Here is a 19,287-nt window from a genome sequence, read left to right as displayed (position 1 = left end):
GACAATGAAAACACAACAACTCAGAACCTATGGGATACAGCAAAAGGACTCCTAAGAGGGAAGTTTATAGCAATACAATCGTATCTCAAGAAACAAGAAAAACATCAAATAGACAACCTAACTTTATACCTAAAACAACTAGAAAAAGAAAAACAAAACAAAAAAAGAAACTAAAATTAGTAGAAGGAAGTAAATTATAAAGATCTGAGCAGAAATACATGGAAAAGAAATGAAAGAAACAATAGTAAAGATTAATAAATCTAAAAGCTGGTTCTTTGAGAAGATAAACAAAATGTGACAAACCTTTAGCCAGACTCATCAAGAATAAAAGACAGAAGAAACAAATCAACAAACTTAGAAATGAAAAACGAGAGGTTACAACAGACAATGCAGAAATACAAAGGATTATAAGAGACTATTATGAACAACTATATGGCAATAAAATAGATAATCTGAAAGAAATGGACAGATTCTTAGAAAAGCTCAATCTTCCAAGACTGAACCAGGAAGAAATAGAATTTATGAATAACCCAATTACAAGCACTGAAATTGAAGCTGTGACCAAAAATCTCCCCAAAAACAAAAATCCAGGACCAGATGGTGTCACAGGAGAATTCTATCAAACATTTAGAGAAGAGCTAATGCCTATCCTTCTAAAACTCTTTCAAAAAATTGCAGAGGAAGGAACATTTCCAAACTCATTCTATAAAGCCACCATAACCCTGATACCAAAAGCAGACAAAGACAATACAAAAAAAGAAAACTACAGGCCAATATCACTGATGAACATGGACACAAAAATCCTCAACAAAATTTGGGCAAACAGAATTCAGCAACACATCAAAAGGCTCATACACCATGATCAAGTTGGGTTTATTCCGGTACTGCAAGGATTCTTCAATATACACAAATCAATCAATGTAATACACCATATTAACAAATTGAAAGATAAAAACCATATGATCATCTCAATAGATGCAGAAAAAGCCTTTGACAAAATTCAGCACCCATTTATGAATAAAACTTCAAAAAATGGGCATTGAAGGAACTTGCCTCAACATAGTAAAGGCCATCTATGATGAGCCTACAGCAAACATTACTCTCAATGGTGAAAAACTGAAAGCATTCCCCCTAAGATCAGGAACAAGACAAAGAAGTGTGTCCACTCTCACCACTATTATTCAACATAGTTCTGGAAGGCCTAGCTACAACAATCAGAGAAAAGAAAGAAATAAAATGAATCCAGCTTAGAAAACAAGAAGTAAAGCTCTCACTGTTTGCAGATGACGTGATACTGTACATAGAAAACCCTAAAGATAGTATCAGAAAATAACTAGAGCTAATCAGTGAATTTAGCAAAGCTGCAGCATACAAAATCAATACACAGAAATCACTTGCATTTCTATGTACTAACAATGAAAAATCAGAAAGAGAAATTAAGGAATCAATCCCATTCACCAGTGCCACACAAAAAATTAAATATCTAGGGATAAACTTACCTAAGGAGGCAAAAGAACTGTACACAGAAAATTATGACACTAATGAAAGAAATCAAAGATGACATAAACTGATGGAGAGATATTCCATGTTCCTGGGTAGGAAGAATCAATATTGTGAAAATGACTATACTACCAAACACAATCTACAGATTCAATGTGATCCCTATCAAATTACCAATGGCATTTTTCACAGAACCAGAACAAAACATTTCACAATTCATATGGAAACACAGAAGACCCTGAATAGCCAAAGCAGTCTTGAGAAAAAAGAATGGGACTGGAGGAATCAACCTTCCTGACTTCAGATTATACTACAAAGCTACAGTATGGTACTGGCACAAAAACAGAAATATAGACCAATGGAACAAGATAGAAAGCCCAGAAATAAACCCATGCACCTTGTTTTTGACATAGGAGGCAAGGGTATACAATGGGACAAAGACAGCCTCTTCAATAAATGGTGCTGGGAAAACTGGACAGCTACATGTAAAAGGATGAAATTAGAACACTTCCTAACACCATACACAAAGATAAACTCAAAATGAATGAAAGACCTAAATGTAAGACCAGAAACTATAAAACTCTTAGAGGAAAACATAGGCAGAACACTTGATGACATAAATCAAAGTAAGATCCTCTATGACCCACCCCCTAGAGTAATGGAAATAAAAACAAAAGTAAACAAGTGGGACCTGATTAAACTTACAGGCTTTTGCACAGCAAAGGAAACTATAAGCAAGGTGAAAAGACGATCCTCAGAATGGGAGAAAATAATAGCAAATGAAACAACTGACAAAAGATTAATTTCCAAAATATATAAGCAACTCATACAACTGAATACCAGAAAAACAAACAATCCAATCAAAAGGTGGGAAAAAGACCTAAATAGACATTTCTCCAAAGAAGGCATACGGATGCCTAACAAACACATGAAAAGATGCTCAACATCACTCACTATTAGAGAAATGCAAATAAAAACCACAATGGGATATCACCTCACACCGGTCAGAATGGCCGTCACCAAAAAGTCTACAAACAATAAATGTTGGAGAGGGTGTGAAGAAAAGGGAATGCTTTTGCACTGTTTGTGGGAATGTAAATTGACACAGCCACTATGGAAGACGGTATGAAGATTCCTTAAAAAACTAGAAATAAAACCACCATATGACCCAGCAATCCGACTCCTAGGCACATCCCCTGAGGAAACCAAAATTGAAAGAGACACATGTATCCCATTGTTCATTGAATTACTATTTACAACACTAGAACATGGAAGCAACCTAGATGTCCATAGGCAGATGAATGGATAAAGAAGTTGCGGTACATATACACAATGGAATATTATGCAGCCATAAAAGGAACATTTGAGTTCTAAGGAGGTGGATGAACCTAGAACCTATTATACAGAGTGAAGTAAATTAGAAAGAGAAAGATAAATATTGTATTATAACACACATGTACAGAATCTAGAAAAATGGTACTGAAGAATTTATATATAGGGCAGCAATGGAGAAACAGAGAATAGATTTATGGCCATGGGGAGAGGGGAAGAGAGGCTGAGATGTATGGAAAGAGTAACATGGAAACTTACATTGCCATAGGTAAAACAGAGAGCCAATGGGAATTTGCTGTGTGGCTCAGGAAACTCAAACAGGGGCTCTGTATCAACCTAGAGGGTGGGATGGATGGGAGATGGGAGGGAGGTTCAAAAGGGAAGGGCTATCTGTATACCTATGGCTGATTTATGTTGAGGTTTGACAGAAAACAGCAAAATTCTTTAAAGCAATTATCCTCCAATAAAAAATAAATTTTTTAAAACTGTCAAAAATGGACCAATAGTTCCCGTCATACATTCCATCATAAATGTTACTAAAAAGTGTAATATCTCAAAGTGTTCACTCTAAATCTTTTCTCTATGGAATAAATAAAAATAATCTTCATTTGGTGGCTTCTCACCTCTGTCCCTCATCTTAGTGGTATCTAAGGGGCTTCCCTGGTGGCTCAGATGGTAAAGAATCTGCCTGCAATGCCGGAAACCCGGATTTAATCCCTGGGTCATGAAGATCCCCTGGAGAAGGCAATGGCAACACACTCCAGTATTCTTTCCTGGAAAACTCTATGGACAGAGGAGCCCGGTGGGCTACAGTCCATGGGGTCACAAAGAGTCAGACACAACTGAGCAACACTTTCACTTAGTGAGATCTAAGAATGTGTCCTTTCTACATGAAACCAGCTATCTTATTTCCAGAAAAATACTGAATTATTTTATTTTAGTTTTGTTAGACATGACCAGTAAGATTATGTAATCAACCAAAAAAAGTCTAAAAAAGTAAGTATCTACCTTTTGTCTTACCTAAAGTTTAACCTTCCATTTCTAGCAACCCTGACCAACATAGGTTTCCCCAAACTGACCATTTACTTTATTAAATCTTTGCCTTTATAAGGGAGACTCTGTCTATCTGGAATCCACTTCCTCTTCTTCACTGTTCGCTTATGTAAATATCTACTCTTTCTTTAAAACTCTGTTCAAATTTCATATTTATGAGGCTTTTTCTAAACATCTCTTTCTAGACACACACACACACACACACACACACTTAATTGCTTTCTCTCTTCTCGGCCCTTCAATAACACTCTATAGATTAATTCACTGAATTAGAATTATTGGTCTACATTTTCTTCTCTTATTAAGACTGAGAGATCATAAAGGTCAGGGAACATCATTTATTTATCTTTGGATCCTATGCTGCCATGGTAACAGGTACTCAATATATATCTGTAAATAATTGATTGCATAGGGTATGCTGACTTTTGCAAAAATTATCCTTAAATTCTAAAAACTAATATTGCTACTTTTCTATATGGAAGTCAATATCCGTGACCATAATAAGCAAAAGTAGGCATGCCATTTTAAATAGATTTATGTCAAATAGACTTATTATAGTGATCATTTTGCCATATATACAAATATTAAATCATTATGTTGTACATCTGAAGTCAATACAATGTTACACATCAATTATATCTTGATTGTTTAAAGTATTTTTTTCTTTCTTTTTTTTTTTAGAAGCGGATTGTTTAAAGTATTTTTTAAAGTTGAAGTTTTAAATTGTTTTCACATGATATACATTTAAAAATTTATAACTGAAAAAAGGGGGTAAATCTAAATTTACTTGTCAAAATTAATTCATATTTAGAATATAAAATATGTAAAGGGAAGAGATCTGAGTCAAATAATACTTTCAAACTAAAAGGTAAATTGAATGCTAGCTTTTGGGATCTATTTGAAAACAAGTCTTACCGGTTAATTTAAAAAAGTTTAGAAAGGGTAGCTGAATTAAGGGCTAAATATCTCTACTCTGATTATTTTGGAGAGAGGTCTCAGCAAGAAGGATCAAATGTGCCTTACCTTACCAATTTATACACAGTCTGCAATGACCCAAATTGTATTTTATATTCTCTTTAGCTCATTTTAAGCTAGGCCAAGACATTTTCTATTTTAAAAACAAATAAGACTAGAAACCAAATTAAAACCAATTTATAAAATTATCCATTTAGGATACATAACATTCCAGTGGGTTTACTGATTTCTTCCCTATTACCTTACTGATAACCATAAAAATTAAATTTTCTGTTAGGATGATTAAAATGATTTTACTAAGAGTGTGCCTAGATGCTTCCAAAAGAGGAAGCAGAGTTTATGAGTTCCAAAATAGCAATATTTGAAAACATGTGCATGAAAGAACTTTTGTAAGCATTCTTGGAATTATTTACTCTTTTTCTATTCCCCCCACCCTAATTAAAAAAAAAAAAGGAAAGCTTTGGGTGGAGTTAACTCTTTTCAAATCTTAAACAATAACTGGAAATCCTGAAAATGTATTCTTTATCCAGTGGGGAAAACACTTTAAAGCTCTTTTTTTTTCCTCTAAGAATTGTTTAGCAAGGGAATTACTTGGTGGCTTCTATTTTGAACAGAAAATTCAGTTTAACTGCCTGAAATATTATGCCATCTGTGTTTATTTCCGCCATCCACAGAACACAATTCTGTTTTTCAAACATAACAAGTACATGGCCCTAAAAACCTAGATAAATATATAACTCAATGAATTCTTTACCTAGTGATGAAATTAGTTCAAAGGACAGGTACTATTAAAAAAAACAAAGGAGAAGAATCTGATTGTAGATATGAAACATGTAAAGCCCAGTGGTAAATTTAAAAATATTTAAGTACTTTGATTAATAACTATTTATGTCTTCTATATATATTGATCAGGGTGGAGGTATCTACGAGGTGAGAAATAGTTCAATGCATGCCATGATGCAGTTAGTGGGCAGACACCTGGGCCAGGTACCAAAGGACCAAAGAGTCACAGAGGCATGCTGACCCCAGGCTGCTCAAACCTATACCACCTACGAGGCCCACTCACACATCTGCCTGGAACAAGCAGCCTCTGGCGTGTGAAGACCACTCAAAAATCAAATTTGAATTTAATGATCAAGTACTTAAAAAACACGAAGTGATATACAAATGTGGAACATCATTATTTGTCTTTACTTAAGGTATTCTGAACTGATTCTTACCATTCTCTAAATGTAAGGGGACTTAATGTTTTTCTAGCAAGTCTTCAATGAGGAAAAATTCAAACATTTTATTTAGAATTTATACATACCTCAAAGAATGTTTAAATTCTATTCATCAGTCTTTGTGACAACCTGACATTTCTTCCATCGCCATGACAATCTTCAAAAATATCCTGAACTCTGATTCTTTCTGGCCTTATTCAGGGAGACATAATCTCTAAGATCAATCCCACTTTGCGTCTAGAAAGTGTACTCTATGCCAGGTTTCCTGTTCTCAGGAAACAGAGGATGATTTACAGACCTTGGTCACGCACGTCAGTGGGATCTTTCCTGGCTCTACTTAAGCCTTCATAGAACACAGACTAAGTCACAACAGAACAGTTTTCAAATCATCCTGATTGTCACTTAAAAAATACAAAGTAAGGAGGACAGAAGCAGACTCCTGAAAGCCTTGAGTGATGGTCGCCCCTGGGTGAAATTCATATGCTCCTAATCCTCTGTCTTCTATTTCTCAACTTGAAGATGTGTGTAGAAGGACAGAGTTGCACAGTTCTCTGACATACAACCCTGCAGGCAGCTTCTGCTTGTCCATTTCCCTTACCCAGAAGCATCTCTAAAATAAATTCTTAATTAGTTACAGACAAATGCTTAACATATTCTCTGTGTTATGTTTCACTGATTTTTGTAGTTGCTTATCAGGTTACACTGTTGCCACCTAGCTTTTCTTAGGCTCTAATCTTGTTGCCTTAAGTTGCTTAGGTAAAAACTGACCTTTCATGTCTCAATTGTTTTTTATTTATAAAGTCTCTTTCCCCTGATATCTACTGGATGAGTCTGACAAATACATGGGATGGCAAAATAAACTGGTTATCATTAAATGACAAAGTCTAATCTTTCAACAGAGCAGATAAAAACATGTCATTTATAATGTTAAAAAATGGATTGATATTATGAATATGATCTACTTAGGACATTATTATTATTATCATAAATACAAACTAAGCAATAAAGGAATATCTTTTAAACTTCTAATAAAAGCAATTTATGTTGTATATTAATTTACACATTTAGTGAAAAAAAAAAATGACACATTAGACTGTCATGAGTGTTTAGAATCTCCAGCAAGGATTTTATGTCAACAACCAATGTTAAAATTTCCTACTCAAAACAATAACTTAGCACTTTTTTAAAATATAACTGAGCAAAGGAAAGAGTATCAATATTGCCAAATGTGATTAATACTCACGAAAGAATATTCCCAATATAGGCATAGTAGGAGCAACAGTAAGGTGTGGTTCCATCACAGCAGTAAGATTTGCAGTCTTTGCCACAGTGAGCAAGGCAATCCTCTACAAAATAAAAACCACATCCACATAGTTACTATTCTAAAATCGCAGCTTTACAAAAAAAATTACTTTATTTTACATCTTAATCGATCAATGGCCACTTTTTAGTGCATTTAGATTTTCAAAATGCTCAGAATTCTAAAACATTTGTAAACATTTAAACTAGCTCCTTGTTCTTTAGTTGCTAAGTCATGACTGAGTCTTTTTTCTGTAGCCCACCAGGCTCCTCTGTCCACAGGATTCCCCAGGCAAGAATACTGGAGGAGGTTGCCATTTCCTTCTCCAGAGGATCTTCCTGACTCAGGGATCGAACCCAAGTCTCCTGTACTGGTGGGTAGATTTTTTTTACCATTGAGTCACCTGGGAAGCTCCCTTCCTCTTTATCAAACATAAATCTAGAAAAGGCAAAGACCATTCTTGGAACCTCCTGCATCAAGCACCATAACTGGTAGTCAGAGTGGGTTGAAAGAGACAATGAAGGGAGAATGAATGAACCAAACAATCAGACATTCAATTTATCAACAGAGTTCCTACAATAAATTTTAAATGATAAAGTCTTTTGACTTCAGAGTGTTAATCCTAAATATATTTGACGGAAAGTGTTGACAAGAATAATAACAACTGGAAATCATTTAAAAATATTGAATGTTTTTCATGACAGTGCATTATATGCTTTTCTCTACCGTTTTTATCTTCATAATTACAGCGTGCATACATAAGGTAACACATATGAGTCTGCATATCATGTCAATCTATTTGGAGTCAGTTGTGGGAAAAAGTTCCTATAGATAATGAACTGGTGAATAATTAAGAGTTTGTTTAATGTCAGATTTATGAATCAATAAGCTATGAAACAGCACTACGTGAAGGGGAAGTATTTTCTGATTTAAAAGGACATATTGGAGCTGATAAAACCAAATTATTGTCTTTTCCCCATGTTTTTGGCAAGGAAAATTATACCAAATGTCGAATAAAAGTTGCCCTACCTATAAAAAAAATTCTTTATTTCATCTAAATGATGTATGTTTAACAAGTGAAGCCTATCTTTTAGCTATGTGTGCGCTAAGTCACTTCAGTCCTGTCCAACTCTTTGCAACTCCATGGGCTGTAGCCCACCAGGCCACTCTGCCCATGGGATTCTCCAGGCAAGAATACAGGCGCGGGTTACCATTTCCTTCTCCAGGGGATTTCCGGACCCAGGAATCAAAACTGAGTCTCTTATGTCTCCTGCACTGGCAAGTGGGTTCTTTACCACTAGCACCACCTGGGAAGCCCTGTCTTTTAGTTACAATCAGTTATAATCAGTGGTATAAATTATAATGAGTTTATAAATATAAAAATAAATATACTCATAAATATGTGAGTTTCAGGTACATGTAAGAACACATGTATAAGTATAGTCTGATAATTTGAGTTACACATTCAAGAATCACAAAAGAGGTCATTTCCAACTCAATCTCTGAAGGCAATAATTCTTACAAAAATTATACAAGACTTTTGTTTTCCTGTCAAAGTCATAATATAAAAGTGCAAATGTTATATTTATGCCTGCAGGTCCATGTAATTGATTTGTCTAGAGAGGAAAATATAGTTTTGGCTTTTAAATCACCTCCCCGACAAAATGATTCTTTACAAATTGATGTGATCAAAAACTAGCAAAGTTCATTCACCTCTATCAATAATGCATGACCTTTGTGGAATAAGCGAAAAGTTCATGTTTTCTTTCCCTCTATTTTATTTCTACTTCATAAATGAAAAAACCTTAATGTTTTCTTCAAGGATGTGGTAAGAAGGCATGAAAGGGGAAAATAATCAACTTTGTAAGATTCAGTGACTCTACTTAAATCCACTTAAAAATTTTGAAGACAGAAACATGATCTAATGATTTATTGACATTAATGCTTTTTGCATTAATGTGCTGTGTATGCTTTTTGCAATTTATTTTACCATTTTCCCAGGGAATTTCCATAGCTCTCATTTTTAGTACTGTCTAATTCAAATATTTAGACTGCTCAGTTATGTTAAGCATGTAGCTGGGATGTTCTACTTTGTACACTTAAAAGTCATTCAGATAGTGGGAGAGCTGACACCCCGCCTTACTCTGGTGGAGCAGGACAAGTGATATTTCAGTAGCTTCACGGGATCCTTTTTGAACGACGCCCAAGACAGTGACATCTTATTAAGCTCTCCATGATTATCAAAGATTGAATTACTATTATTATAAGGACACAGTGTTATCAAAATATTTTGAGTCAATGTTTCAGGAAACCAAGCCCCAAGTCTTGTTGCCAAGAAGCCGGATTATACCTGCAGCAAATATCTAGATCCTGTCATACACTGTTCATTATTTTAATGGCATTTTCCAGCACTTTAGTCTGCTTCCCAGAATTAAACAACTGAAAGTGTGTGTTAATCGCTCAGTCATGTCTGACTCTTTGCGACCCCATGGACTGTAGCCCGCCAGGCTCCCCTGTCCATGGAATTCTCCAGGTAAGAATACTGGAATGGGATGCCATTTCCTTCTCCAGGGGATCCTCCTGACCCAGGGATCTGAAATAACTGAAAAGGAAAGATTTAATAGCATGACAAATACACTCACAATCACATTTCCAAACCTGGATGTCAATCACACCTCAAACTTCTTTTGAGAGGTTAGTTGCTTTCTCCAGTTCATTTGAAAATAATCCTATAAAGATCACAGTTTGGACAATATGGAGACAACTTCTCACTTGCAAAAGTGTGAAACATCCCAATGGCCCTCAGAAGATAAATAATATTACTACTAATATTCAAGTTAATATTCTTGAAAATTAGCCAGTTCCAATTTTCTTCAGTGGCTTTAAGGCAGGATCTGGAAGAAGCCTTCCCACTCTCTTCTCAAGGAATGTGTAGAACAGGAAAGCATCTGGCTCCAAGCACTTGCTAAGAATTGGCTCTTGTAATCTACAGCTAAGAATCAGAAGGGAAGGAAAGGGAGGGGACAGAAATCACTGCACAGGCCAGGAAGGTTAAAACCTTGGCCAAATCCTGCCTTTGTAGCCTGCAGTGGGAGTTAGATAATCATATAAACACTCCCATGGATTTCTTTCCAAAAGTGACTCCAAAGTCAAACATAATGCTTCAGGTATAGAAACCTTGCTTTTATTTCGCTGACAAATGGATCCTGTATTTAATATATTTTCTTAGGGGAAAATAATTCAGGTTATGGACAGCTTCCCAGGTGGCTCAGCGGTAAAGAATCTGCATGCCAATATCAGAGACTTAAGAGACCTGGGTCTGACTCCTGGGTTGGGAAGATCCCCTGGAGAAGGAAATGGCAACCCACTCCAGTTTTCTTATCTGGAAAACTCTATGGACAGTGGAGACTGGCGGGCTACAGTCCATGGAGTTGCAAAGAGGTGGACATGAGTGAGTATGCGTGCGTGCGCACACACACACATACACACACACACGCGCGCGCGCGCACACACACACACACACACACACACACGGACAGTGCATCGACAGGTTTTTGTCCCATTAAAGCTGGCAATTCATTTAACAGGGTGTCTGGATCAATCCTGGACTTTCCTGGTGGCTCAGATGGTAAAGTGCCTGCCTACAATACAGGAGATCCGGGTTCAATCCCTGGGTCGGGAAGATCTCCTGGAGAAGGAAATAGCAACCTACTCCAGTATCCTTGCCTGGAAAATGCCATGGACGGAGGAGCCTGGTAGGTTATAGTCCATGGGATCTCAAAGAGTCGGACATGACTGAGCGACTTCGCTTCACTTCACTTCTGGATTAATTCTATTTCTGTAGTGTTCCCCCATCTCATCCCAATCCTCACTTCCAGCCTTATCTCTTAGTTCCAACCCAACTGTATTGTCTGTTTCTACACTTCTCATGATTTCTGCCTTTGTTCATACACTATCCTACTTCATCTTCTAAAAGGTTTAGGTCCTAAAAACCCTCCTCAATTCAAATTCTCTGAGCAAATATTTATTGCACTCCTCTTATGGGTCAGGCATTTTGTTAGTCTCTGAGAATATTATGTTAAAGAAACAGACATCATTTTCACAGAGCATATACTCCTAAGTCAGCAGTAAAGTCTCCTCCTTTGAATACCTAAAGTACACCATTGTCTGTCTTCCATAATACAGCGTTTTATAACGTCGAGTAATGGGCACAGTTTATCTTCCAGACAATACTCAAAGTATGACCTCTGTCCCAGGCATCACTCAGCATACCTCACTCAGTTAACAGTAGTTGAGTAAACGCTGCAAGCATAAAGAAGCCTCTGAATAAAGAGCTCAGGAATTAATATCAGAAATGCATTAGCTAATCATTTCTTATCAAAGGTGATAAGCTGACCTAGCATTGGTGAGTTATGACTTCGTAATGTACTGAGGAGGGATGCAGATGGAGAGAGGGAATGAGTGGAGTAAAAACTTCTACATTGATCAAACTCCCTGCTGGCCAGCTGCTTGGGTTCACTGAATCCTGGGGGTTGGGGTGGGGTGGGGTGTGCACTTAACATTGGGGGAACCAGAAGAAGGGAAGGAAAATCAGAAGCTTCAGCTCACCAAACAGAATAAAATAGACAAAAGAACAAGAAAAAGTTGTTCAATGATGTGGTTGAAGATGAGTGAAGGTATTAAAATTTCACTGGCTGTATTCTATTTCCTCATTTCTGTTTTCTTTGGTAAACAGTGGAAGTGAAAATAATTGTCACTGCTCCAAATCACCTAATGAAAAGATTTTAATATAAAATGGATATTAATGCAATTGATTCTGTTAGACTCTCAAATTCTGCAAACTTTATAGGACTTAAGTAAAAGAAGTAAGTGCTGGAAACACATTATGATGTGCACTCTCATTAAATAGAAAGTATTTTCCCTATTTTATGCATTTTGTATTTGAAGGTCAGCATTTTCCCTACAATAAAATATCTTTGAAACAACTCACAGACGGCCACTAATTTACATTTTAAACAGAGTGTAAATTTCTACAGGAGTTATCATCGTGACTCATTTCTCCCAAGGGTGAATGAGAAATTCAATTCTGTTGATGTTCAGGTAAGAATACTGAAGACCATCTTCATTTCAGGTGCCATTATTTTTGCAAATATCAAAAGGTAAATCACAGTACTATATATAAATTTAGTATTGCAAGGTCATAGGTAAGCCTGTGGCTTTTATTATAAGAAGTCAGAGACATGAAAAATTCTACAAAAACTCTGCTTTTATCCTGTTTTATAAAAATATGAAGCAGATGGAAAACTGCATGTGCAATTAACTTTATACTTGAATAACTAACGAAAGACCATTTTGGGCTTCACATCAGTCACAAAACAAGAAAACCGCTTCGCTACATCAAATATTAGCTAGCAATTCTAGCCAAGAAAAACTAGAATGAGGGAAATGAGATACTCTTCATTTATAAACAAGGGCTTAGCAAGCTCAGCAAAAACAAATTAGACGCTGGGTGAATTTATGCCTCTTGAAAACTGTATATTTTAACTCAAAGCTTCCAGTTGCCCTGTCCACCATACTTGAGAATCAAATTCTAAAGAATGAAAACACCAGTCTATGGTTTTTTGGGGTTGGTTTCTGAAAGGAAAAATCTGGAATATTCAGCATGTGGAGGTGGAATAAGGCAGCGGTAGCCTTTACTGAAAAGTCGCCAGTTTATCTGAAAATCTTAGCGATACCTCTAAACTTCAGGTGCTTAAAAAAAAAAAAAAAAGCTTTCCTTCTACCGTTCCGTCTCCACTCTCACCTTATTCAGAAAATGAAAAAATAAGAAAATCCCTTAAATGTGGGGTTGGGGGTATTAATAGCTGTTCCGCGGAGAGAAAGGAAAAGAGAGAGAGAGAAAAGGACACGTGGAAGGAAAGGGACAAAACAGAACCGCGTGGAGGTCGAGCCCCCGGCTGGCGCGCGCGGGGTTCTCCCCTGCCGGCGGGGACCACCCAGCCTCTGACCGCCCACCGCGCCCCGCTCAACCCGCGCTGCCTGGCCTGTGACCCCAGCGCCGCCGGGAGCCCCAGTCCCCCCGCTCCCGCCGCCCTAGGTCACCGACCTGCGCAGACAAAGAGCAGGACCAACTTCGGAAGCAAGACCCCTGGACACCCGGGCACCCTCCGCGCGTCCATCCAAGCCGGTGGCCGGAGGTGGCGCGCCAGGACAGAAGGACAAGCAGAACCGGTCTGTAGAGAAGGCTGGGAGCCAAGGGCGAGCCCAGCGCCGGGAGGGGATGCGGGCGCCGGGAGGGGATGCGGGCGCCTGGGGGCGATCAGATGGAGCCGGCAGCGCTCTGGAACGCGGGCTGGCGCGGTGACCCGGCCATCGCGCTGGGAGCCTTCGTGGGGAGCCCGGGCGGCCGCGCGGGGCTGCGCGGTGGCCGAGGTCTCTTTGTCTGTCCCCGGGGCGGTCTGGATGCAGGCTGAGCAGCGGATCCAGCGTCCTCGGCCACCCGGGCTCACATTTCATCTTCGCGGGTGGCACCTACGCGAGGCTGGGGGCGGGGGTGGCCCCGACTCCTCCCCACGCTCTGGTTCTTCCCTCTATAGAGTGACTCTCAGAGCTTGGCCCTGTTCTAAAGGAACTTTTTCTAACCTTTTGCTCTGACTGTCGGCACGAAGTTCAACAAGCTACTTTATCGCCCTGCGCTCCACTCCACAGTTTTTCCTTTGGAGTAATGGATGCTCCCCAAACTTTGTAATTTATCTGTACACAAATGGACGGAGTTTCCAACATTGAAGATGTTAGATGAAGAAAGCCAACGAGGAAAACCTAGGAGAACTGGAAAGTACAGAAACAGTATATGGTTTTTTCTGTCGAAAGCTGGTAAAACTTTTGTTATTTGTTAAACACCTAAAACATTTCCAGTAAAGTCAGGGAAAACAAAACAAGATTGCATACTGTCATCACTATTGTTTGATAGTGTTCTGGAGTTACTGGCCTATGCAATTAGATAAGAGAAAGAGGAAAAAAATCATAAAAACTGGAAGGAAAATTATCATTTGCAAATGATATGCTTTTGTATGTGGAAAGTCAAAGACAGTCAACTAGAGGTGACTAAACAATCAATAGTTTTCTCTCATGCAAATAAAAATCAAAAAGTTATCAATTTTATACACAAAGGAGAAGAAAAGACACAAGTGAATAGAGAGTCTCTTGACTAAGAAAATTAAACATAATAAAGGTAAGAATTTCACCCCCAATTAATCTATAAATCTGGAAATTAAACTGGCAGTTCAGCTGGTAAAGAATCTGCCTACAATGTGGGAGATCTGGATTGGATCCCTGGGTTGGGAAGATCCCCTTGGAGAAGGAAACTGGCTACCCACTCCAGTATTCTGACCTGGAAAATTCCATGGACTGTATAGTCCATAGGGTCGCAAGGAGTCGGACAGGACTGAGCAACTGTCACTTTCTCTTAATAAAAATATCTATTTTTTTTTCAAAACTGTCTAATTATAGTCTATTTAGAAAATAACCAAGTAAGACTATCAGTTAAAAAAAAAAAGAGTGGAATGGAATAAGCCTCAATAGATAATAAATATAACATCACAATAACTGAAACAGTTTGACCAACACTAAAATAATTAGGTTCAATGGATCAGAATGGAGAGTTCAAAAATAGAGTTATACATGCAGAAATTTAATTCATGGTTTTAAAAAAAAGTATTATTTTAAAATAATAAAGGAGGAAATTATGAGTTATTCAGTGAATGTTTTAGGGTCATGAGTAGGCATCTGTGAAGTCTTATCTCCTTTCATCAAAATCGGTTCTATATGAATTAAATATTTAAGCTTAAAGATATAATTATGAAAATACTAGGTAAAAGAATGAGAGGGTGACATTTAAATAACTATGAAATAGAGAAAGATTTTCTAAACATTATTTAAAAACTCAGAAATCACAGAAGAAAAAACTGAGCAATTTGATTACATAAGAATTAAAACATTCTGTAGATAACAAGCCAGGTATTTAACTGTTAAAAATATTTGCAATTCTTAGGCTGCAGAGACCTGATCTCTTCACTAGATAAAAAGCTTTTAAAAATTATAAGGAAAAGAAAATCACCAATAGAAAATTAAGCAGGGAGATTAATGGATAACTCTCTTCTAGTCTTCCAAACACTTAGAAGAGGTTCATTCTTACTCTCAAAAATTTTTTAAAAAGTAAAAATCAAACTGACAGCAAGACATCATTTTTCATGTATTAGGTAGCCCCCACCCCCAAATCAGTTTTAAAGGACAGCACTGTAGCCATATGTATCAAAATTCAAATGCACACTCTTTAGTCAGTCCTTCTTTAGGAATTTATAAATATACTGCTACATGGGTATTAGAGGATGCAAGGATACATCATCTCCAAAATAAATATGGCCTGCTGTGTTTTATGCATGATTGGAGAGTTAATCATCCACCAGGTTCACCAAAATACCTGGTCAGTGTCTTCTTTTCCATCAGCCCCAATAACCAGTCTACCACCAGGTACCACTGATTGTACACCTAAATCCCCACCCAACTGTATTTGTATTTTAACCTCCATTTCTGCTCTAATCTATGCTCTTATAGTCTCCATTATAGCCACTCTTCCTGCCCCCAGGGATATGAGCAGACTGAAGCTAGATTATTTCTTCTCAAACTACAGATTTAATCACATTTATTCACCTGTTTAAAATTCAGTGGATTCCTGTTGCCCTGTTGGATTTAAATTAAATCCAAACACTTAATCCCTGGTTTTTGAGAAACTTCATCTCTTGGTCCAATAGGTCTCTACCTGGTCTCAACATTCTGCCAAAGATCACAATGTTTAAGCAACTGGGTGAATGGTTGGAGCCTAGAGGAAATCCCAGCTATACAGGATGTCAAGTTCTAAAAAAAGAAGATACAGGTGTATGTCAGTGTTTGCAGAGTTGGAAATGGTATGAAGGATTCTTGGAATTGAATGATGCTTAATTCTGCAAATGAGGCTGGACCCAGAGTCTGGAGTGGGAATGGGCGGCTGGTGATGGAAGAGGCACCTGTTCCTGCATGGTTGTTGCATACAGCTCTGGAAGGGGCTGGTTTTGCCATTGCAGCCAGAAGGTCAGAGTAGCCTTTCCCAGCTTACTTTTGAGAAGAAAGAGCTTTCTCCTTGTACAGTTCAAGCAACTGACCAAATAATGCTTGCCTACTGGTTCACTACTGCAAAAGAAATTCTGCCTTAAAATACTCAGGTGCTTAGGAGGCCCTACTCAATTGGACAGTCAAAGATAAAGAGTGATATCAAGCCATTTAAAGACATGTAGTAGCTTAAAAAAGGGATTTGAAGGAAAAACTTTAAAAGTAGATACATGTATGTGTATATACATATATACGCATGTATGCACAAATTTATATGAAATAAGAAACCTTAAGAGCATGGCATTGGAGGGCATAGAAGAGTTTCTGGAAATTTGGCTTGAGATTTTTTGTTTTTAAATCACAGAAGAATTATAAAATGCTCACTTTCAAAAACAGCTTAGACCATTCAATCAGTAGAGAACATATTGGTAGCATAGAGAATGAATACAAAGATATGGAAATCATGGATAAAAATATTTTAAAATGTCAAGGCACATAGAGGAGGTCCAATATGAGAATAATATGCAAGCTCGAAGCAGTTTTAGAAGAAACAAACGTAAAGAGATTAAAAAAAAAATTCTGAGCTATAATATTTGAATTTTCAGAGTTAAAATGGAGAGTGTATATATGTCAGTCCTAATCTCCCAATTCATCTTGTTCTCCCCTTCCCTGACCCGATGTCCACATATCTGTTCTCTATGTCTGCATCTCTCTTCCTGCCCTGCGAATTGGTTCATCTGCACCATTTTTCTAGATTTGACATGTGTGTTAATGTACAGTATTTGTTTTTCTCTTTCTGACTTACTTTACTCTATAAGACAGACTTTACACCCATTCACATCTCTACAAATGACCCGATTTTGTTCTATTTCATGGCTGAGTAATATTCCATTGTGTACATGTACGTCTTCTTTAGCCACTCGTCTGTCGGTGGGCATTTAAGTTGCTGTCATGTCCCGGCTATTGTAGATAGTGCTGCAATGAACATTGGGGTATGTGTGTCTTTTTAAATTATGATTTTCTCATGCTTTATGTCCAAGAGTGGGCTTACTGGGCCATATGGTAGTTCTATTTTTAGTTTTTTAAGGAACTTCCATCCTGTGTAAATTAGGTAGCTAGTGGGAACCTATTTTACAGCACAGGGAGCTCAGCTGTGTGCTCTGTGATGACTAAATCGTGGGGTGGGGATGGAGGGAAGTTCAAGAAGAAGGGGCTACATGTTTACATATAGCTGATTCACCTCACTGTACAGCAGAAAGTAACACAACATTATAAAGCAATTATACTCCAATAAAAAAAGTTTTAAATGGTGAGCAAGTTCCAAGAACTTTTTTAAAAAAGAGTCACGTCCCATACATATCCCAGAGACATATTTGAACTTGCATAACTTTAAAATCATATGAATTTTTGTATATAATTTTTAAAAGGTCTCTTACTTTTAAAAGATTTTTTAAAAGAAAAAGAAGCAGGCAGACATCAAACTTGAAATCTAAAAAAGAAGTGAAAATATTTCCAAGCCATTAAAAGATTAAAAGAATCCTATTCCCAGACCAGATTCTGTTAATATTTGAGTTTATGAAGATATTTATAACCGTGTTTGTTATCATTTTAAAACATGGTAAAGTGCTTGCATGTCCAACAGAGGTAGACTATTTAAATAAATTAGGATATGTGCATGTTATAGCCAAACTTTAAAATGATGGGAAAAATCCACAAGATATACAGTTAAAAGGAAAAATGGGAAAGGAAAACTGGAAGTAATCCATGGATAAACAAATTGTGCTATATCTATCCATACAATAAAACACTCTTCAGCAACAAAAGAAAATTTGAAGTGTATGCAATAACACAGATAAATGTCTGTTAAGAATATGCTGAGCAAAGAAGCCAGGCACAAATAAATCACTGTTTTATTTTGTTTATGTGAAATTCTAGAAAGGCATGATTAACTGGTAGTGACAGAAGGCAGATCAAGGATTGCCTGGGGGTAGGAAGAGGAAATTGATGGCAGAAGGTTAAGAGGGAGCTTTTGAGGGGTGATGGAAATCTTCTATATCTTGATAATGGTCGCTCTTCTACAGGTGTACACATGTGCAGAAGTCATGGAGCTGTACACTTAATGGTACACTTAAAATGTGTATGTTTTACTGTATGTAAATTTTACCTCAGAGAAGTTGATTTTTCAAAAGCTTTGCTACTTCATAATGGGGGATAAGAGCATATACATGCTTTTTAAAAAGCTACTTTTGACTACTGAAATTTTATAATTTCATAATTTCCCCAAATATTCACACATTGCTCTACATAGCTTTAAAATATGATAAATCTAGTTTTAAAGCAATAGTAGGTTCATCATTTGCAGTATCATTCTGTCATTAACTCATGTCTGGAAAATATTTAAAAATACAGGAAAATACTCTTGTTCTCTTTAAGAGGAAGTAAAACTGTATTTAAGATCCTAATTTAGTAAATACACAGTATTTCTTTATGCTTGTTTATACATTTTTCAGATATTTTACAGAAAAACCATATTGCTTTATAATTAGAATAATGGGTTTTTTTTTAATCTTTTGGTCTGACCATGCCAATTAGAGTGGACATTTGCCAACAATTAATATGAAAGCTTTTAAATGCTATTGCACTTTGAAAATTGAATGGTTTCACTTTTGGAGGTATATTAATTCAGCCTAAGTTCTGAAATTTGAAGATACATGTTCATCAATGGGCATTAATGAGTACATCGTGTATAATTTGGTGGTG

The 19,287-nt window shown here is 37.0% G+C and overlaps 1 protein-coding gene across 1 annotated transcript in view; it reads right to left on the bottom strand.

The window, feature by feature from the left end:
- Positions 1-13,747, bottom strand: part of CYYR1 (cysteine and tyrosine rich 1) — a 129,000-nt gene extending 115,253 nt beyond the window's left edge. Inside the window, exons 1-2 of the mRNA XM_061134068.1 lie at positions 13,490-13,747; positions 7,327-7,429 (exon numbers count right to left, since the gene is read on the bottom strand). Coding sequence (XP_060990051.1) covers positions 7,327-7,429; positions 13,490-13,562 — 176 coding nt within the window. The 5' untranslated portion in view covers positions 13,563-13,747. The remainder of the gene's footprint in view (positions 1-7,326; positions 7,430-13,489) is intronic.
- Between the last annotated feature and the right edge of the window lie 5,540 nt (positions 13,748-19,287).

Source organism: Dama dama, chromosome 31, assembly GCF_033118175.1.
Source record: "Dama dama isolate Ldn47 chromosome 31, ASM3311817v1, whole genome shotgun sequence".
Classification (NCBI taxonomy): Eukaryota; Metazoa; Chordata; class Mammalia; order Artiodactyla; family Cervidae; genus Dama; species Dama dama.
Note: the sequence above shows the minus strand (reverse complement) of the source record. Positions and strands in the feature narration are given on the sequence as shown.